This window comes from Oncorhynchus tshawytscha, linkage group LG10 (assembly GCF_018296145.1).
Source record: "Oncorhynchus tshawytscha isolate Ot180627B linkage group LG10, Otsh_v2.0, whole genome shotgun sequence".
Classification (NCBI taxonomy): domain Eukaryota; kingdom Metazoa; phylum Chordata; class Actinopteri; order Salmoniformes; family Salmonidae; genus Oncorhynchus; species Oncorhynchus tshawytscha.
The window spans coordinates 69,589,365-69,609,255 of record NC_056438.1 but is presented as its reverse complement, the minus strand read 5'-3'; the positions used below and the strand labels follow the sequence as shown (position 1 = coordinate 69,609,255).

The window sequence follows — 19,891 nt, the reverse complement described above, 5'->3', positions numbered from 1 at the left end:
ATTGAAATGTACTGTACAGTACAGCATATTCACCATTCACAAAAGGAACTAAAGTGGAGCAGCTTACCTGCAGCCAGATCTGCCTCTCCTCCTGGTAGGCAGATTAGAGTGGAACAGAGCAGAGTGGAACAGAGCAGAGTGGAACAGAGTAGAGTGGAACAGAGCGGAACAGAACAGAGGGAAACAGAACAGCGTTGAACAGACCAGAGCAGAGTGAAACAGAACAGAGTGGAACAGAACAGAGCAGATTGGAACAGAGCAGAGTGGAACAGAGTGGAACAAAACAGAGCAGAGTGGAACAGAACAGAGCAGAGTGGAATAGAACAGAGCAGAGTGGAACAGAACAGGCAGAGTGGAACAGAACAGGCAGAGTGGAACAGAACAGGCAGAGTGGAACAGAGTAGAGTAGAACAGAGCAGAGTGGAACAGAACAGAGTGGAATAGAACAGAGCAGAGTGGAACAGAGCAGAGTGGAACAGAACAGGCAGAGTGGAATAGAACAGAGTGGAACAGAGTAGAGTAGAACAGAGCAGAGTGGAACAGAGTAGAGTGGAACAAAGTAGAGTGGGCTGTAGAGAGTATTGGGGCTATGGTGAGTTCTGACCTGGATATGGAACCATTCTCCCAGGAGGCACTGGGACCTAGATGATATAAATACCACCCACTGTACAGAGGGGAGAGAGAGAGAGGTGGAGAAGGATAATGGAAGGAGAAGGATAGAGGAATGTGAGTGAAGGGAGTGAGAGGAAGGGAGAGAGGTGGGGGGAGAGACAGTAGGAGGGAGGAGAAAGAAAAGAGAGAGAACGACTAAAAGTGATGGGTAGAGGAGCATTGTCCTCCATCTTATATCTGCTGAGAGATATAGGATGTTGGTTCATTACCATTAGACCTTCTGCCCTTGATTTGTTTCTTTCAGCCCTAATTGTTTCCAGACCAACTTTGATCTCAGACAAATCACGAGAGAAAGCCAACAACAATAACAGCAGCAGTTATTTGTGTGCTCTCAACTATGTGTGTGTGTGTCAGCGTTTGGCAGCCAATCATGACCCAGATGGAGATCTATAGGTAAAAAACATAGCTGGTGCATCCTGATGTCCACCCCAGGGAACATGTATCAACCAGCTCTTATTTAGCTCTTATTTAATGTAAAAAAGAAGAAGATTGCACTGCTCTGAAAACTGAAACTGTTCCGGAGATATTTACTTTTAAGAAACAATTATCAATGTCAAACTCACAAAAATTATAATTACACAATTACATTAACATTAGCTAATTGTGATTGCAGCCATTTTGAAGAACCAGAAAGAAAACTATCAAGGTGTAATCATTGAACATCTCAGAGTGTCCTCTCAAAATGTACAACAGGACTAACACAGTGGCATACAGTGCATTCAGAAAGTATTCAGACATCTTGACTTTTTCCATATTTTACTATATTACAGCCTGATTCTAAAATGGAATCAATTATTCCCCCCTCATCATTGTACACACAATAAACCATAATAACCAAGCAAAAACAGGTTTTTAGATTTTTTTGAGCAAATGTATAAAAAAATGTCAAACGCAAATATCACATTTGCATATGTATTCAGACCCTTTACTCAGAACTTTGTTGAATCAACTTTGGCAGCGATTACAGCCTCGGATCTTCTTGGGTATGACACTAAAAGCTTGGCACACCTGTATTTGGGGAGTTTCTCCCATTCTTCTCTACAGATCCTCTCAAGCTCTATCAGGTTGGATGGGGAGCGTCGCAGCACAGCTATTTTCAGGTCTCTCCAGAGATGTTCGATCAGGTTCAAGTCCAGTCTCTGGCTGGGCTACTCAAAAGACATTTAGACACTTGTCCCGAAGCCACTCCTGCATTCTCTTGTCTGTATGCTTAGGGTCGTTGTCCTGTTTGAAGGTCAACGTTCATCTTTCCGTCGATGCTGACTAGTCTCCCAGTCCCTGCCGCTGAAAAACATCCCCACGGCATGATGCTGCCACCACCATGCTTCACTGTAGGGGTGGGGTCAGATTTTCTCCAGGCTTGGTATTCAGGCCAAAGAGTTCAATTTTGGTTTCATCAGACCAGAGAATCTTGTTCCTCAAGGTCTAAGAGTCCTTTAGATGCCTTTTGGCAACTCCAAGTGGGCTGTCGTGCCGATTTACAGAGGAGTGGCTTTCGTCTGGCCACTCTACCATAAAGGCCTGTGGAGTGGATTAGTGGAGTGCTGCAGAGATTGTTGTCCTTCTGGAAGGTTCTTCCATCTCGACAGAGGAACTCTCAGCTATGTCAGAGTGACCAATGGCACTTCTCATCATATTGCTGTTTGGCTGGGCAGCCAGCTCTAGGAAGAGTCTTGGTGGTTCCAAACTTTTTCAATTTAAGAACGATAGAAGCCACTGTGTACTTGGTGACCTTCAATGCTGCAGTAATGTTTTTGCACCCATCCCCAGATCTGTGCCTCGACACAATCCGGTCTCGGAGCTCTACAGCCAAATCCTTCAACCTCATGGCTTGGTTTTTGCTCTGACGTGCATTGTCAACTGTGGGACCTTATATAGACAGGTGTGTGCCTTTCCAAATCATGTCCAATCAATAGAATTTACCACAGGTGGACTCCAATCAAGTTGAGGAAATATCTCAAGGATGATCAATGTAAACAGAATGCACCTGAGCTTAATTTCGAGTCTCATAGAGAAGGGTCTGAATACTTATGTAAAAAATGTATTTGTGTTTTTAATTTTTAATACATTAACAAAAAATTCTAAAATCCTGTTTTCGCTTTGTCATTATGCCGTTTTGTGTGTAGATTGATGAGGTTAATACTTTTTGGGGGAATAAGGCTGTAACGTAACAAAATGTAGAAAAAGTCAAGGGGTCTGAACACTTTCCAAATTTAGATACAGACCAAAAACTAATGTCCATGGGAGAGGACAAAAATGAATGGCTGGGTCTCTGGAGGATAGAGGACCAGTGGCAACCCGTCATTCAGGGCAGGTGGGGAATGTTATTTTTAATGCCTGTTTTGCATGTTATTTTTGCATTAATACGTGTCACATATCAGTTTGCAAAAAATCAACAAAAAATCAAAAATTGGAGTCAATGAAGCTGCATACAAACATGGACTCTTTTCTGCTTCCTTGAGTAAGGCAGCTCCAAATTACAGGTGTTTCTGCCTATCTCAGTGCTTTCTGTGGTTGTGGAGCAGCCAGTGGAAATACAGAGCTTAGGGTTTGGTAAAGTTCTCTAGTTGCGCCATGATTAGCTCAGTTTTCTGTCACTCATGGGGACACTATGTCCCCGCAAAATCTATGGAGAGAGCTTGAAAATTCAAGCCCCTTTGGTGCTGTCATAGAGTTACATTAGATGTGCCCGTCCAAGAAGGCTCAAGGTCATTGGCCACAGATAAAATGACGTCAAATCATGTTATATCAACTGTAGCTTTGATTGGACCGATCATGTCAACATCATACTTTCAAAATCTTAGCTAGCAGGCATCATCATGAATCACGTCGACAATCTACTGGCAAATCCTTTTCAAAACGTGTCATATGAAGAGAAGAAATTATTGACAAAAGGTATCAGTGCTAATTGGCCATTGGACATAAACATTACATAACAAGTTGGAAATCGTAAATCCAACAATGAGTGGTTTGGAAGGAAATCTCAGACTTTAGTGAGTTCAAGACAACTGGGAACTCAGAAGAAAACAAGCTCCGACTGGGAAAATACATTCTTATTGGTCATCCAACTCAGAAGTCGGGAACTTGGGCTTCTTTCTAGAGCTCCGACCTGAAAATCACTAACGTCATGATTCCACCTTGTTTTTTTCCAGAGTTCCCAGTTGTCTTGAAAGCACCAAAAATCCATATAGTGCCAGAATTTGATGACAAAGTTTGATGACAAAATTTGCCCACAAAGGACCGCCACACCACCTTCCTGTTCAAGTGAGCACAGTACAACAAGGTGAGTCCAAAAATGCATTGTATGCTGCTGCATACATTATGTAATATGCCAGGAAGATATGTATACTGTAGCTAAGAAAGTATGTTGTGTATGTTGTGTAGTAAGCTGTTAATAGCCCACGTGCCTCACCCTAATAATTGTGTCCCTTTTCCACTCATAATTTAGCCTACTGTTCTGACTTGGTGGTGCACATGTAGCCTATAGCCTGTTTTATAGAAATGTCATAATTTAGTAAGAGCTTTCATTGTCTGCTTAGATGCCCCCTTTATTTATCCTACGGTTCTGACTTTGTGTACAGGGTGAATACTGTAAGAACGACCCATGTTCTGAATTCTGTCGCTGTACATTTCAAAAGTGCTGAACAAACAGTTATATTGATTACATTCGTCCTAGCTCGTTCATTAATGTCTTAATCGAAATTACAGATGGCCTCTTATCTTCTCGTCCCCCCCATGCCATAGTTTGTACATCTCAATTATCTGTTGAAAACCACATTTGTTTAAGCAAGTCAGCCTTATCAGCTATGTTGTTTTTAAAAGGCAGTAAATGAGGCTGAATGAACTGTTTCGCTGCCAGACAAGGCTCCGCTGATAGCCAGGTGTAGCAGTGGTATGATGTTGGGACTGCTGTTGGGAAAGCTTTATGTAGTTCCTAACAGTTTGTGGGAATCATTTGTCACCATTATAGTGCAATTAATGTATTGTTTAGTGTTGTGTAGTGGCTTGCTGACATGCATCTAAAACATATTTGTTTAGTTTGCCCCACCAAGATTTACATGCTAAAATTGCCCCTGTGGAGGCCCATATTTAGAGTTTCTCACATCAACCAGGAGATCACACAGTTGACATTATTTAATCATCAGGACATTCAAAAACACTCTTTATTAACACCCTATGGTTGGAACACAAACACACAATTGTTTATCATTTCTGGGGTCTATGGCTCTGAGACACATACAGCAACACTGCCATCTACTGTTCAGAGGTGCATACTGCTAGTCAGGTGCTGCACTCCCATGAGGACAGCTGAAGAACACTTTTAGGTTCCAGATAGAACCTTCTGTTTCCTTGGTGTAGGCACTCCTAGATCTAAAAGGAATGGATAGCCTAAAGTGTTAGGAATAAATCAAACATTTTACTCAGTCTATCAGAAGGCAAGGTGAAACAATGCTTAAATATCTAGTAGTGTCTAAGGGGTTTGGATACACAATTCCTCTCTCTCCTACTTTGTCTGTCACATACATACTTCAGTCATTTACACTGTGTTAAACCTCTACTTCAGACATCTGGCACACATATACACACACACAACAGATAACCTAGGTGGAACTAATAGCTCCCACTAGTATGGGAATCCCAGATAACTGAATCTGTCAGTAGGAGGTTTTGTGTGTGTGTCTGTGGTCTGTGTTTTTCCATCTCGGAACGCAACAGCACATCTCCTGCCTTCCTCTTTCATCTTCGGACATCAACAACCCCTTTTTTTCTCTTCCTCCCTCTACCACTCCCTGAGACCACACTGCAGGCCAGAGTAAAGGGAGTCAATCAATTCAAAGGGCTTTATTGGCATGGGAAACATGTTTACATTGCCAAAGCAAGTGAAATATATAACTAAACAAAATTGAAATAAACAATCAGTAATTTAACAGTAAACATTACACTCACAAAAGTTTCAAAGGAATAGAGACATTTCAAATGGCATATTATGGCTATCAATCTCTCCCTCCCTCTCATCTCATTTGATCTGTCTTCCCCAACCTTTTCTCTCCATTACCACCCTTTCTATCTCTCTCTCTCTCCACATCTTCTGTAGGAGAGTCTGTCTTCTCTCTCTCAACATCGGCCTGAAGGAAGTACTGTATCTTTTGGCACTCACTGATTCTCAAACACTTCCTGTTTCCTCCCCCCTTGCTGGTGGCGTCTTTCTTTCCCCCCAACGCAGTTAAGCCAAAACCATGCCCCGTTATTCAGAGGGGTGTTCTACAACGCTTTGAGCGCTCTCCAAGTCCGGCAGTGAATATCAGGTAGCGCAAAATTTCAGTCACTGATCAATAACATTTGCCCTTGTATTTCAAGATCGAAAAATAAAATAACATCATGTCGTGGACAGTACTAGCCATTAATGTCCCTTAACGCTCAAAGACAGATTAAATGGCTCTAGCATAGGGTATTCGACTGAATGATTAGCTAATAAATATTAGAGAAATTATGAATAATAAGCATATGATTTTACCTGATAATAGACTAATAATGATAATATAACAACTTCAAATACCGAGCTAGTAAAGTTAAGTAGCTTAGGCTCATTTAGCTCACTTTCAATTGAGGGAATTCAGCAGAGTTCTCTGAGACATTTTTGCAACTCATTGATACTCTGAAAAGAAATACATGGGCAAATGTTACCAAACATGATAATAATAGGCCTGCATTACGGCAGGCAGCTAATTGTTAAATGACACTTTCCATCCTTACCTTGGAAGGTCATTGTCTCTGCGCTGATTGCCCGTGAGTGAGACAACGCTAGCTAGCCAATGGGAGCGTAGTAGAACGTTCCTCTGAATAACGGGGCGTGGCTTTGGCAAAACAGCGTTGGGAAAAGTAAGACGCTTCCTGGTGCCGTGACACTGTCATTGTGGTGACAGACAGCCCGTCACAGCTGGCTGTATCTATCCTGTTTCACCAAACTCAGAAGCTTCACACACCATATAATCACAGTAGAATTCGATTTTAATTTATATATCTACGCATCTGTGTTCAATGAATTATTTCTCAGAATTCTTTATTTATTTGTGTTCCATGTGCAATATCTTGAAAATTCAACCATTCATAAAAATATACTGTTTTGTTTCTGAAGATAGAATGTAATGACATGTGTGAGACAGACTATCTGATGCTGATCAGTGATTGATTATTGACCACTGAATAGCTCCCCACATTCAATCAGCTAATTTACTGCATTTCAACACGTTGCCACAGTGCAGAGAAAAATGTGCAGTTTTATAGTGCTATTCTACAGATTTCGTCATGAAGCTAATAGAGAATGATCTAAAGGTTGGTTGATTTTCCTTTCTCTTTTTCCTCCTCTCTTCATTTCTTTTCAGTTATGGTATGAAAGGACTGAATAGGTGAAGACAATTTCATTAATCTAGTCAGTATCACTATCATCAACACATTACACGTTTCTGAAAAAATATTCTCTAAATCAACTCGAAGAATGGTATCTATAAAAAAAAAATAGCCTATTATTTAGCAAATCAATATCAGTCGTTGGTTGTTAATGTCCTGCTGCCTGAGTGTGTAGAGTAGCCTGATAACGTCAAACCTCAGCCCAGGATCAGCCAAGGGGCGGAGTCGCGAGTTCAGCTCATGTACGACGACTGCACGGATAACCACCACGCTGAAGCCGCCTTCAGCATCACACATTCTCTGGAAAGATGGTCTCTATAGAAACATCACCCAACTCGTCTCCTTTGGCTGAGTGGGTCGGCTGTCTGGATAAAAGGTGGGTAATAAACATTCCCGCCTTTTGGTCACGGCATCCTAAACCGCTGAAAACAACGAATTTGGGTTCCATTCATTTATCAGCATCAACATGACAAAACGTAATCTTAACCGGCAATCTCTGATTGTGTGCATGCCTGAGAGCGAAGGCGGCTTTGTTATTGTGTATCAAATGTCATTGACATTCACATTCGGTCGAGGTACAAATTGAAGACCATTCCCAGGTTAGGTTATTCATAGGGCATTTACCTGCTGTGTTTGTCTATTTGCTAGTCGTTCACAAAGGCGTTGGAGGTTCATGGTTTTCTGTTTCACTCGTTAATCCTCCTCACCACCCGCAGCATTATCACTTTTTATCTCTTGTGAATTTAGACAGAACTTTATTGTAGTCTGCGATGGGTAATTTCTACCCTACAAAAAACAGTCGTGTGTGTGTAGGGTTGGGTTATTTTTGGGCGTGGGGCAGGTTTGCGCAAATCCAATCTCTTCATTGCAGGGTGATTTGTCAACCGGCACTGTAAAAAACATTGTGTTGAATCTACTTTAAAAAATGAACGCAACAACAAAACACTTACTCTTATTAGTAATGTAACGTCACATTTTCTTTTTAGTAAAAAAAAAATTTCATAAATTGTTTGGGATTTACACAAATAAAGTGAATTTATAATAGCCGTAAAAACGTGTTGGATTTACTGATAATGTGGTAATATATGAGTTGATGTCACACATTTAGTACAGCTGACATACTAGTGTTAATAAAACTCGTAATGTTGAACATTGTTTAATCTAATTTAATTTAATAATTTGCCATTTTAAATCCACCAGCAGCAGTCTACCTGGAGGTAGAACGGCATGCATTGCATGACGCTGAATTTGCCTCTGTCTTTATGAATGGTGGTGGAGGGAATGGGTGGGCTGATCATTGAACGTACATTTGTCTGGTTTTGATATCGTTCGTTATAATACATTACACCTCATGACACGACAAGCTGCTTAATACTAATATAGAAATAGAATTGTATTTCTTCGAATATGCTTACAACATTCTGTAAAATAATCACAAAGTCAAACAATTTTGAATTACCCACAATCCTCTAAAAACGGGCAAGTGGTTGCAATAATTTATTGTTAAGTGGAAAGAGATAATATTAAAATGTATTCAATTCATCCTTTTAAAACATATTTCTTTGGTTGGTAAAATGAACACATCTTTGAAATTACTTTTATTAATAAGTATATGTTGGTTGTTGTTTTTTAGTCTATTTCAATTCACCCCAGAATATTTTTTTAGTGTTTGTGGACTCTCTCCACAGGTAACCATCTGCAATGGGAGCTCATGTCTGTCTGATGAAGTTAGGAAACAGAGAAATGTTTAATGGTAATAGGAATCCCTACCTGCCCAGTCAGTGTAGATCAAGGAAAGGAAGCCATGTTAAACTGTTGAGATGCAGCCCATGACAATGCTGGTCGATAGCCCCCCCTTGTGTTAGTCTATCCCCCTGATGGTGGAGATAAGGTTAAGGCGGGCATGATGGACACACAAAGTCCAAATCAATAAGCCCAGGCAACAATGATAAATCAGCTAACTGTTACACAGCTAATGTCAGTGTATGCAAGTGTCTCTCTCTGTGTGTGGACTAGAGGTCAACCGATTTAGATTTTTCAATAACAATAATTGGAGGACCCAAAAAAAACGATACCGATTAATCAGCCGATTTTTATTTTATTATTATGTTGTTTTTTTGTTTGTCATTATTACAAATATAACAATTGCAACAATACTAAATGAACAATCGACTTTTATTTTAACTTAATACGAAAATAAAATCAGTTTAGTCTCAAATAAATAATGAAACATGTTCAATTTGGTTTAATTTAATGCAAAAACATAGTGTTGGAGAAGAAAATAAGAGTGCACTATGTGCCATGTAAAAAAGCTGACGTTTTAAGTTCCTTGCTCAGAACATGAACATATAAAAGCTGGTGGTTCCTTTTAACATGAGTCTTCAATATTTAAGAAGTTTTAGGTTGTAGTTATTATAGGACTATTTCTCTCTCTACCATTTGTATTTCATATACCTTTGACTATTGGATGTTCTAATAGGTACTTAGTATTACCAGCCTAATCTCGGGAGTTGATAGGTTAAGTCATAAACAGCGCTGTGCTTCAAGCATTGCGAAAAGCTGCTGGCAAACGGAGGAAATTGCGGTTTGAATGAATGCTTACGAGCCTGCTGCTGCCTACCACCGCTCAGTCAGACTGCTCTATCAAATCATAGACTTAATATAATAACACACAGAAATACGAGCCTTAGGTCATTAATATGGTCAAATCCGCAAACTATCATTTTAAAAACAAAACGTTTATTATTTCAGTGAAATACGGAACCGTTCCGTATTTTATCGAACGGGTGGCAACCCTAAGTCTAAATATTGCTGTTACATTGCACAACCTTCAATGTTATGTCATAATTATGTAAACTTCTGGCAAATTAATTACTGTATTTGTTAGGAAGAAATGGTCTTCACACAGTTCGCAATGGTGGCCCAAACTGCTGCATTTACCCTGATTCTGCTTACACTGAACGCAAGAGAAGTGACACAATTTCAGGCACCACATTGATTAAATGCAACACAGGACAAGCTAGTTAAACTAGTAATATCATCAACCATGTGTAGTTTACTAGTGATTATGTTAGGTTGATTTGTTTTTTTTTATAAGATAAGTTTAATGCTAGCTAGCAATTTACCATGGCTCCTTGCACTCACGTAACAGGTGGTCAGCCTGCCATGCAGTCTCCTAATGGATTGCAATATAATCGGCCATAATCGCCATCCAAAAATGCAGATCAGCGATTGTTATGACAACGTGAAATCGGCCCTAATAAATCGGCCATTCCAATTAATCGGCCAACCTCTAATGTGGACAGTAATACGTGTACGCTTTTACATGATATCTCATCTGACTTCAGTTGGCTGTAAGTGACAGAGATTAGAGCTGATCTGTAGTACAGAAGGTGACAGTGCTTCAGGGCAGACAGCAACACATTTCAAATGGAGGTGAAAACATAACATTTATCTCAGAATATTTAAGTGCAGGTCCTTCTCATTTGAAAAAACAGCACTAGCTGCATTTGGTTGAAATAATACAAAATGGAAACTATTTGTTTGGAAAGTTATATATTTTGATGAAGTAATGAACAGAGACCTCGTCGAACCGTTGGGTGCTGCAGAGTAAGATTCTGGAGCTATCTGTTCTCTCCTCTCCAGTCCTCTCTTCCTGTCCTGTCCTCTCTCATCTGTACCACCTGCTAGAATACGTCTCACTGTGCCTCAGCCGTAGTCAGAGTTGTGTATGTGTCATTGTGGTTTAGCTGTAATATGAGGTAGGAAACTATTTTCAGTGTAGACAGAGCGAGGGAGAGAGTAGAGAAGGAAAGAGAGCGTGAGAGTAACAGGAGGATGAATCATGTGACCTACAGGTTGAAGGTGGTGTGAGCTGATCTCAGACCACATCAGCTTCAGAGAGATGCACATTCTACTGGAAATGCTGTGTGATGCAGGGAGAGCGGGGAGGTATGGCGAGAGAGAAACAGAAAGATGGAGAAAGAGAGCCAGATGAAGGTGGTCTCTGTGTCACCTGTAATCCCTTCTTCTAGACATCTGGGTCAACGCTGAGGAACAGGAATAGGTTGGTCTTGTATTATGTAGGCCCGTGAGTCTAACACAACTGTCTGTGTGTATGTGGGGGCAGAGATTAGAGACCACCTGTCTAACAGATTAAACCCACAGAGAGAGAGAGCTGTGGTCCTCAGGCAGAATTTTTCCTTCAGCTTGGACTCTTGTGACAGGAGAAGGTCTGAGAGGAAAGGAGAAAGATGGATGGAAAGACGAGAAGACCGATTAGAGAAAAAGGAATTAACCAAGGCCTAGGAGAGAGTATCTGAAGAGAGTAGCTAGAAAGCCCCTGGTCTGCATGAGCAGGTCAATATGTACTAGCCATTCAGTAGACTTCTCACACTCAGTTAGTCATGAGTGTCAGAGGAGAGCTGGAGGTCATAAGGTGTCTCAACATCACCCATGGCCAGGCACAGTGTATGCATACTTGTGTTTATGTGAGTGGGTGAATGAGAGAGAGACAGAGTGAGAGAGGGAGGGGAGATTGAGAGAAAAGAGATGTGAACAGACTGCTCTGTGAGTTTCTCTGAATGATTTTGTCTCAGACAGTGGTGTGTCTTTAAGCTTACATCCACACTCTGCAGGGGGCCCTTAGCTACAGAACGCCTACAGCTATCACAGAGATCAGAAGAGGAGAGCACACACACACACACACACACACACACACACACACACACACTTCCGGGTGAGAGTATCTGCTGTCATGCTTGACTGCTGCTTCTCTACTTTTCGACCTGTTGTTTTTATGCACTTTCAGGCCTATTGGAGCTTTGTGACTTTTACAGCCGTGGCTTATTAGTGCTAGCTAGTTGGTTGTTAGCCTACCTCAGAGTCTGGACTGCACTGCTGTGATTACCTCCACCTGCCTAGATTCTTCCTGGTTATATTGATAATTACTAGCTAGGTTATGTGCGTTTCATTTGTTTTCTTGCTGAATTTAATTGTCCGGTAGCCAACTATGTCTGTGACAGTGGCGCAAGAAAACGTTCAGGGTTACAACAGTAGCCAATCGTCACAAGACGAGGGTTAACCTAAGTACATTTCCAAGAAGAAATCCTTAAACGTTATTTTCAAGAATCACATTTAACTTTTTTTTGAGAAACATATTATTGAGGAATAGCAACTTTGCTTAACTTGCTTCTTAAGTGTATAGTTAAGGAAAAATGTCAGTTAAGGTTTGTGAATCTGGGCCCAGGTTCCCTGACCAAACCCAATTGCCTTACTGTATCTATTTTGGATTTTGCTCTCCATACCTACCCTGGAATACCTATCGGATGACCCTCTGACTCTCCTGCGGCCGTTTTTTCATCCTGAAAATTACCTATCGTCTCTCCTCTCTTCCTTGCCAAGACTGGAACGTGCTGCTGCCTTCCAATTACAAACCCACCTGCTAATCAACAACCTGTTCGTGCCCCACCAGTCTGGTTTCTGCCCCCTCCACAGTACTGAAATTGCACTCCTCAAAGTTATCAATGACCTCCTCTCCTCTGCTGCTGCCCTCAACATCCTGATTCTCCTTGATCTGAGTGCTGCTTTTGACACAGTGAGTCATCAGAGCTTCCTCACCAGGCTGGAGGGTCTGTGTGATGAGGGCACCACACTCTCCTGGCTACAAACATACCTCACAAACCGGACCCTCAATGGCCACAACTCAGACTCAGCTGCAGTTATACTGGGTGTCTCCCAGGGTCCCTTACTCCTCATTTACATCCTCCCCCTTGGTCAGAACCTTCCGTCACTTCAACCTTGACTTCCACTGCTATGACGATGAGACCCAGATCTACCTCAGCAGCAAATCCCTCCTCAACCCACATTGAATCCTGTCTTTCTGCAATAAAAACATGGATGCAAAATAACATTCTCAAGCTCAACAGTGATGAAACAAAACAACTCCTCATAGGCACCAAATTCACCCTCAACAAAGCTTGCAACCTTACCTTCACCATTGACAACACCACTGTCTCTCCCTCCATGCACGCAACCTTGGTGTAATCCTGAACTCCACCCTCTCCTTTGACCTCCATATAGGACAGACTGTCAAATCCTCAATCTTCCACCTCCGCAACATTGCCAAAGTCAGGTCCTCCCACTCCTGTCCTGACGCTGAAACCCTCATACATGCATTAATCTACCTCCGTCTACTCACTACTGTCCGTCATCAACTCAAGCTCCCCTGTGATCTCCAAAGTCCTGACAGCACATCACCCCTGTCCTCTAACTCTATTGGCTCCCTGTGTCCCAATGCTTTGACCCCCCCCTCCCCCTATCGTCCAGACCTTCTGCACCCGCACTCAGTTCACCTCAGCAGCCCATCTTGTCATCCCCAGGTTGATGATTTGGCCACAGGGCCTTCTCCAGGGTTGCTCCTAGGCTCTGGAACTTTCTCCCTCCACCCTGTCTTTCAGTCCCACCTAAAGCGCCACCTCTTTGACATGCCCCCCTACCCCTTACCCTAAACCGTGGTCCTATCCAAATCCCAACTATCCCCTCCTCACACACTGATACATCACTCTTTCCCTTCTTTGAGCCCACCCCTCTCTTTATTCATGTTTTTGTTAACGCTGATGTTTTGTTTTGACTCTTTTTGTTTCTATAATTGTAAAGTGACTTTGGGTCCTTGAAAAGTGCTATATAAACTCCCATGTAGTATTATTATTACTAACGTCCCCCATCTCTCTCTGTAGGCCTGCGGAGCGTTCAGCAGAGGATGTGGATATTATTCTGACCAGACTTAAAGGGTTTAAAGCCTTCCAGAGGTTCCACCCCTCCCTGCTGCTGCAGATCTGCTCCTGTGCCTTCTACGAATACCTGGGGAAAGGCATCACCTGGAAGTATACACACACATCTGCACACACTCTCTCAGTGGTATGAGCACCTTGAAAAAGGCCTCTCTGATACCTCATTGGCTTTCAGGTTTACTATGACTTGTCACAATGTTATGACTATTTCTGAATGCTTATATGCTGTTATGTCTGTTCTGTGTAGTGTTCCGCCAGGGTGACATAGGGACCAGCTGGTATGCTGTTCTGTCTGGCTCTCTGGACGTCAAGGTGTCAGAAACAGCCAACCACCAGGTAAATCAGGTCTGCTTCACACCTTTTACTAAACCTGTTTGGTTTTCCTCTTTTAGTTACTATGTATTCCCTCTGGAGCTGTTCTCTGTTTCTAATGTCCTGTGTTCTCTCTCTGGTGTTCAGTGTTCTCTCTTTCTAATGTCCTGTGTTCTCTCTCTGGTGTTCAGTGTTCTCTTTTTAGACTTTAGGGTTCTGTTTTCTTTCCAGTGTTCGCTCTAGAGTTGTGTGATCTCTCTCTAAAGTTCTAAGTTTCTGGCCATCCTAGACAGAATGCAAGAATAGAATGTTTTTAACAACTAGTCTTACAACATTGATCCTTAGGTAGTGGGTCTGGATTGAAACAGTCTTCTCTGTGTGTTTGTGCGTAACTGTCCCCAGTGCTGTTGTATGTGGGGGTTGTTCTACAAATGAATTGCTCTTTTAGGGACAAAGATGTATTGATTGGGAACTGAATTAAATTGAATCAAATAAGTGAAATGAATTGAGTGTTCTTTCTGTGTGTGTCTAGGATGCTGTCACTATCTGCACGCTGGGAATCGGGACGGCATTTGGAGAGTCAATTCTGGATAATACTCCTCGCCACGCCACTATCGTCAGCAGAGAGACCAGCGAACTGCTCCGCATCGAACAGAGAGAGTTCAAGAGTCTATGGGAGGTGAGGCAGAAGAGGCACACAGTTAACATTTTGGAAGTGGTTTTCAATTATGCCACAAGAGGGTGGTCCACTGTCAACCCTAGGCCTCCACTATGGTCCACTGTGTGGAACCTGCTGTACTTTTCAGTGGGATGATGCATGCTGAAACAGTCATTGTGTGAAGGGGGGGGGGATAACAAGGTTTTTGTATGTGTGCTAAGTGCACTCCCCCATCTCTCTCTCTGGTGTCTATTTTAGCAGGTTAAATATACAGCAGAAAGGGCCTGAGGCTGTAGCTCTCCTCAGTGTTCTGATCTTATGTTGTGTGGGTGATATTAGCCTGGGTGCCAGTCGCTTGCTGTTGCTATTGTCTTGAAATGTCATATCATGCTCGTTAAAGGAGATGAACCATAAAGTGTTTGAAAGACAGATCAGTCACATCATTTGACAGGCGATAGCCAGGTCACCCATTATACAATAGTGTTACTACAGGGTCCCAGCCAGGTTACCTGTGATACAATAGTGTTACTACAGGGGTCCCAGCCAGGTTACCTGTGATACAATAGTGTTACTACAGGGGTCCCAGCCAGGTCACCCTTGATATACAGTAATAGTGTTACTACAGAGACCTCAGCCAGTTCACCCGCATACAAGACAATATTCAACTGCCATCCATGTCTGAGAACGTCGGGAGATGACGTCGGGAGATGACGTCGGGTAGGTTTCAATTTCACGAGTGTGTTGTTGACAGGGATGGTGGTAAGCATCTGCTTCTGATTGCAACTTCAATTTCAGCGATAAAACAATAGTCCCCCAAAACTTTCTAAGCCTATCCCAAACCTTAACAGACATACTATTTATCTCAACCCCACACAGTCAAAGTGTCATCACCTGTCTTGTGGAATAAGAGGAGGCAGAGAAAGGGTTATTAATTTTTAAACATGACTTTGATCAATTTGAACATTCTTTGATTAATTTATGGTACTTTATAGTCAGCTATTCATCTTGTAGCACGTTTCTTAGACATTACATACTACAATGGTCCTTGTGTAGCCGGTGCTATACTGCACCGCTGTAACTCTGCGTTGTGTGTGGTTGATTGAGACTATAGACGTGGACTTTGGAGATCAGGTAGTTTTAATTAAGCAGAACTCACTCTCTGCATCCTGCATCTGCATCTGCATCCAAAAGGAAATAAAAGATGTGTAGAGCACATATGTTCTGAGAATCGTCGCCTCTTTCTACAACAGATGCACAATAGGAGGGACTGGGATGATTCGAGGAGCTAGCCATCGTTCACACATACAATAGCCTGCTAATACCTTAGCTAGCTATTAACCACATGTTGAATTCAGAATGTTGATATCATCCTAAAAAGTACAATTACAAGTGCATCTTAACAATACCATCCACTTATGAGTAACCTCTAAATATACATTATTCATGAACAAAACACTGTGTATGACTTTGTACTTAAAAGAATCACATTTTCTTAAGACAGAAAAAGCGTGCCTACCTCTCTGTGCATCAAAATGAAACAATAAACACGTAGCACAAACAACGCACCGACATGAGTCAATAACACCTGAGGAAAGAACCAAAGGGAGTGACAGATATAGAGAAGATAATCAAGGAGGTGATGGAGTCCAGGTGACTGTCATGAGGCGCTGGTGCGCGAGACGATGGTGACGGGTGTGCGGGATAATCAGCAGCCTGATGACCTAGAGGCCGGAGAGAGAGTATACGTGACAGTATGTCTGTCTCTGTTCAGTGTAAACAATATTGAGCTCTATTCATTATTGATGAAAATGTTGTCTGGTGCTTGTGCCTTGGGACTTTTTCTCTTTCTCACACACACTCTCACTTTCCATCTTTCTCGGCTCTCTATATACACTCCTCTACGTTCTATCTAGCTCCTCTTGCTCTCCGCTAGCTCATTGAAAAGATCTGATTGCCGTGGCAACCTCTGTGTGTGAGTACTGGAGTGCTGTTTCAAAAAGGACTGAGTGGGTGCAACAGAGAGAGAGGAGACCTCTGGGGTAGTACTGAGGATGCTGCTGGCTTCCTGGTTGTGTGTGTGGATTACAGGAGCAGAGAGCTCCTCTTAGTGGTCCTTCTCAGACGTAGAGTGTAGAGAAGACCCTGGGTGAGTTTAGTCAAGTGTGTGTGTGTGTGTGTGTGTGTGTGTGTGTGTGTGTGTGTGTGTGTGTGTGTGTGTGTGTGTGTGTGTGTGTGTGTGTGTGTGTGAGAGAGAGAGAGAGATGCGATGTGCCAGGGTGGGTTTGGTTCTTAAGTGACTTTTTACTCATTCATGAATTGATAGAAAGTACAAACTCCCGGTAAACTCTGATTTCAGTACTGCCAATGCTCTGTTGTCTGACATCCAATGTGATGACTTCGATTTGCTCAAAGAATCAGCCTATTGTTAGTGTGTGTGTGTGTGTGTGTGTGTTTGTGCGTCAGCAGCTTCCTGAATGTTAAAGGGCTTCTTTTCCTGTGTGTGTGTTGGCTCCTAAAGGCATGGCTTGCCTGGTAATTACTTTAGACCACACAGATGTTAGAGTTTAGAGTAGGGACATAATCCTGGAGAACTCTGTTGTAAATTCATCCCTGTGTGTTTAGCATTCAAGCATGGCTAAAGAAGTCAAGCAATCTGCAATATTTGTCTTGAACTATAGATATGAACATAAGAGTGAGTGGCACTAAAACAAACGCCGCTGCACTCAGTTGTCCTTGCTATACTCATTGACCCTGTGTGTGTGTGTGTGTGTGTGTGTGTGTGTGTGTTATGTAATGTGAAATGTTCCATATGTAAATGAACCCGGGGTGACAAAGGGCTTTGTTTTGTTGGAAGGGTGTAGGCTGTGGGTGGGTGTGTGTGCAAGCGTGCATTTGTGTGTGTGTGGAGGCAGCGGTAATGGAGCTCCTCAGGGTCGTATAGGGATGTAATGTTGGTGTGAGGTGATGAGTGGGTAAGGCAATAGTGCCTTGTTCAGACTAATGGTGTGTGTGTTTATTGATTATGATGACTAAGGCTGTGTGTTGTGTTGTAGAAGTACAGTCAGTGTATGGCTGGACTTCTGGCCCCTCCCTATGGTGCCATGGAAACTGGATCCAACAATGACAGTGAGTACAACTACAATCCAGTTGAATGAATAATATTGAATTATTAACATTGCATTTTACACATTACGATGGTCATAACTTTGTCTCCCACCTCCCTAAGGGCTGACAGACAAAGACAGTCTAGGTTCAGATCCTCTCACCTTAATGAACAAGATCCTCAACAAGGTAAGCTGGCCCCTTTCAATGTTATTCATTAAAGTTAATATCACTGATCACTCAACTAACCCCAAAGTACTGTCTTTTTAAATGAGGCTGTGTACAGTGAGACTGTGACCTGAGATGTGTGTCTATTCTACAAGAGGATACTATTAATAAATGTTTGAGGAGGGGAGGGGAGGGGGGTGTATTCACACTAGTGCTGAGCAACTAACTGAAATGTCAGTATTTTTTTTGTTTTTTAAACAAGTAACTGACTGACATTGGTTCAATAATTTGAATTCCTTTTCATTCTATTTTTTCTGTGAGCTCAATGCACACATTACAAAGTTTCTACTGAGTTAAATAATATCTAGCCTGAACTGTGCAATGTAGTTGTAGGTTCCTCTGTAGTTGTGCTAATGAGAGATAATTCATGCACAAGCAAGAAAGGCCCCATCTGCCCAAATATGATGCCCTCTTTTGTAGTTCTATGACAGCAGCAGTATCTCTGTGTGTGGGTCGGTGGGTGTGATAGTTTTTTTTCCTCACCTTTCATTCATGATCCCTGACAGCAGTTGTGTGGTTGCTATGACAACTGGGAGTGTTAGGACAGGTTGTGTGTTTGTGATTCACAGTTTAGCGAGTGTATAGTAAATATGAGGAGGCTGTAGGGCTTATGTTGGCAGAGACATGAAATGAAAAGTCCCCTGGCTCATTATTTTTTGTGGATTTCTCAGCTCAAAGTTTAAATGATTAACACCTGGAGGCTGAGATGCTCACTGTGATTGTTACTATCTAGCTATGCTAGAGATAAAATACGTGTTATATTGTGTTCCTGTGTTATGTCTGTAGGTTCCATCAGAGAAGCTGCAGCGAGGGGGGAAGGTGATGCGGAACGCCATCCTCTCCAGAGCTCCTCACATGATCAGAGACAGGAAGTACCACCTCAAGACTTACAGGTGTGTGTGTTTTTTACATTTGCACGTGTGTGTGTGCTGTGCACATATGTATGTTTTGTGTTACTTTATGGTCCATGCAAACTGTCTCACTGTTTGTGTGATGCAGGCAGTGTTGTGTAGGTACAGAGCTGGTAGACTGGCTGGTGCAGCAGAGTCCCTGTGTATATACTCGCTCTCACGCTGTGGGGATGTGGCAGGTTCTGCTGGAGGAGGGAGTCCTGAACCATGGTGAGACTACACTGCCCTCTATTGGACACAATGCTTCAAATGTTCTCCCCCAATTTTATCACATGTAAGGAGAATTTCAATTGCATTTCCTTGATTCCTCTCTCCTCGCCTCTTTTTCAAAACCCATTGGATGAGAAGGTTAGAAGTCCGTTCCCTGTGACATTTTCATCCAATGGATTTTGAGAAGGAGGAGGAGAGAGGAATGAAGGAAATCCAATTGAAGTAATGACTGATCTGACACGACTGGCTAATAAAAATGCTGTGAAACCCTTGTGTCCAGCTATCTCACTATGTGAGTTCACTGATTACTGATCCAGTGTGTGTGTCCCCTAGTGGACCAGGAGCTGGGTTTCCAGGACAAGTACCTGTTCTATCGTTTCCTTGACGATGAGGAGGAGCACACCCCATTGCCTAGCAAGGAGGAGAAGAGGGAGAGTGAGGAAGAGCTGCCTGAGACAATCCTCTTCCTCGCCCAGATGGGACCTGATGCCCTGCTGCGCATGATCCTCTGCAAACCGTCAGTACATGCATAGCCATGCGCACGTGCCTAGTTCATTCTTATATATTGTATACCAGTTAGGAATCATGAACAGAACTCT

The 19,891-nt window shown here is 42.4% G+C and overlaps 1 protein-coding gene across 10 annotated transcripts in view; it reads left to right on the top strand.

Moving 5' to 3' along the window:
• The first annotated feature begins 7,278 nt into the window (after window positions 1-7,278).
• LOC112260806 (rap guanine nucleotide exchange factor 4-like) overlaps window positions 7,279-19,891 on the top strand; it is a 28,474-nt gene continuing 15,861 nt past the window's right edge. The window contains exons 1-10 of one of the 10 annotated variants that reach the window (XM_042328933.1): window positions 7,283-7,456; window positions 10,938-11,146; window positions 13,818-13,964; window positions 14,119-14,216; window positions 14,716-14,862; window positions 17,895-17,967; window positions 18,068-18,132; window positions 18,958-19,064; window positions 19,171-19,292; window positions 19,626-19,809. In XM_042328933.1, the coding sequence (XP_042184867.1) occupies window position 13,964; window positions 14,119-14,216; window positions 14,716-14,862; window positions 17,895-17,967; window positions 18,068-18,132; window positions 18,958-19,064; window positions 19,171-19,292; window positions 19,626-19,809 (797 nt within the window). In that variant the 5' untranslated portion in view covers window positions 7,283-7,456; window positions 10,938-11,146; window positions 13,818-13,963. The other 9 variants (XM_042328940.1, XM_042328932.1, XM_024436163.2 and 6 more) reach the window with 9 other exon arrangements.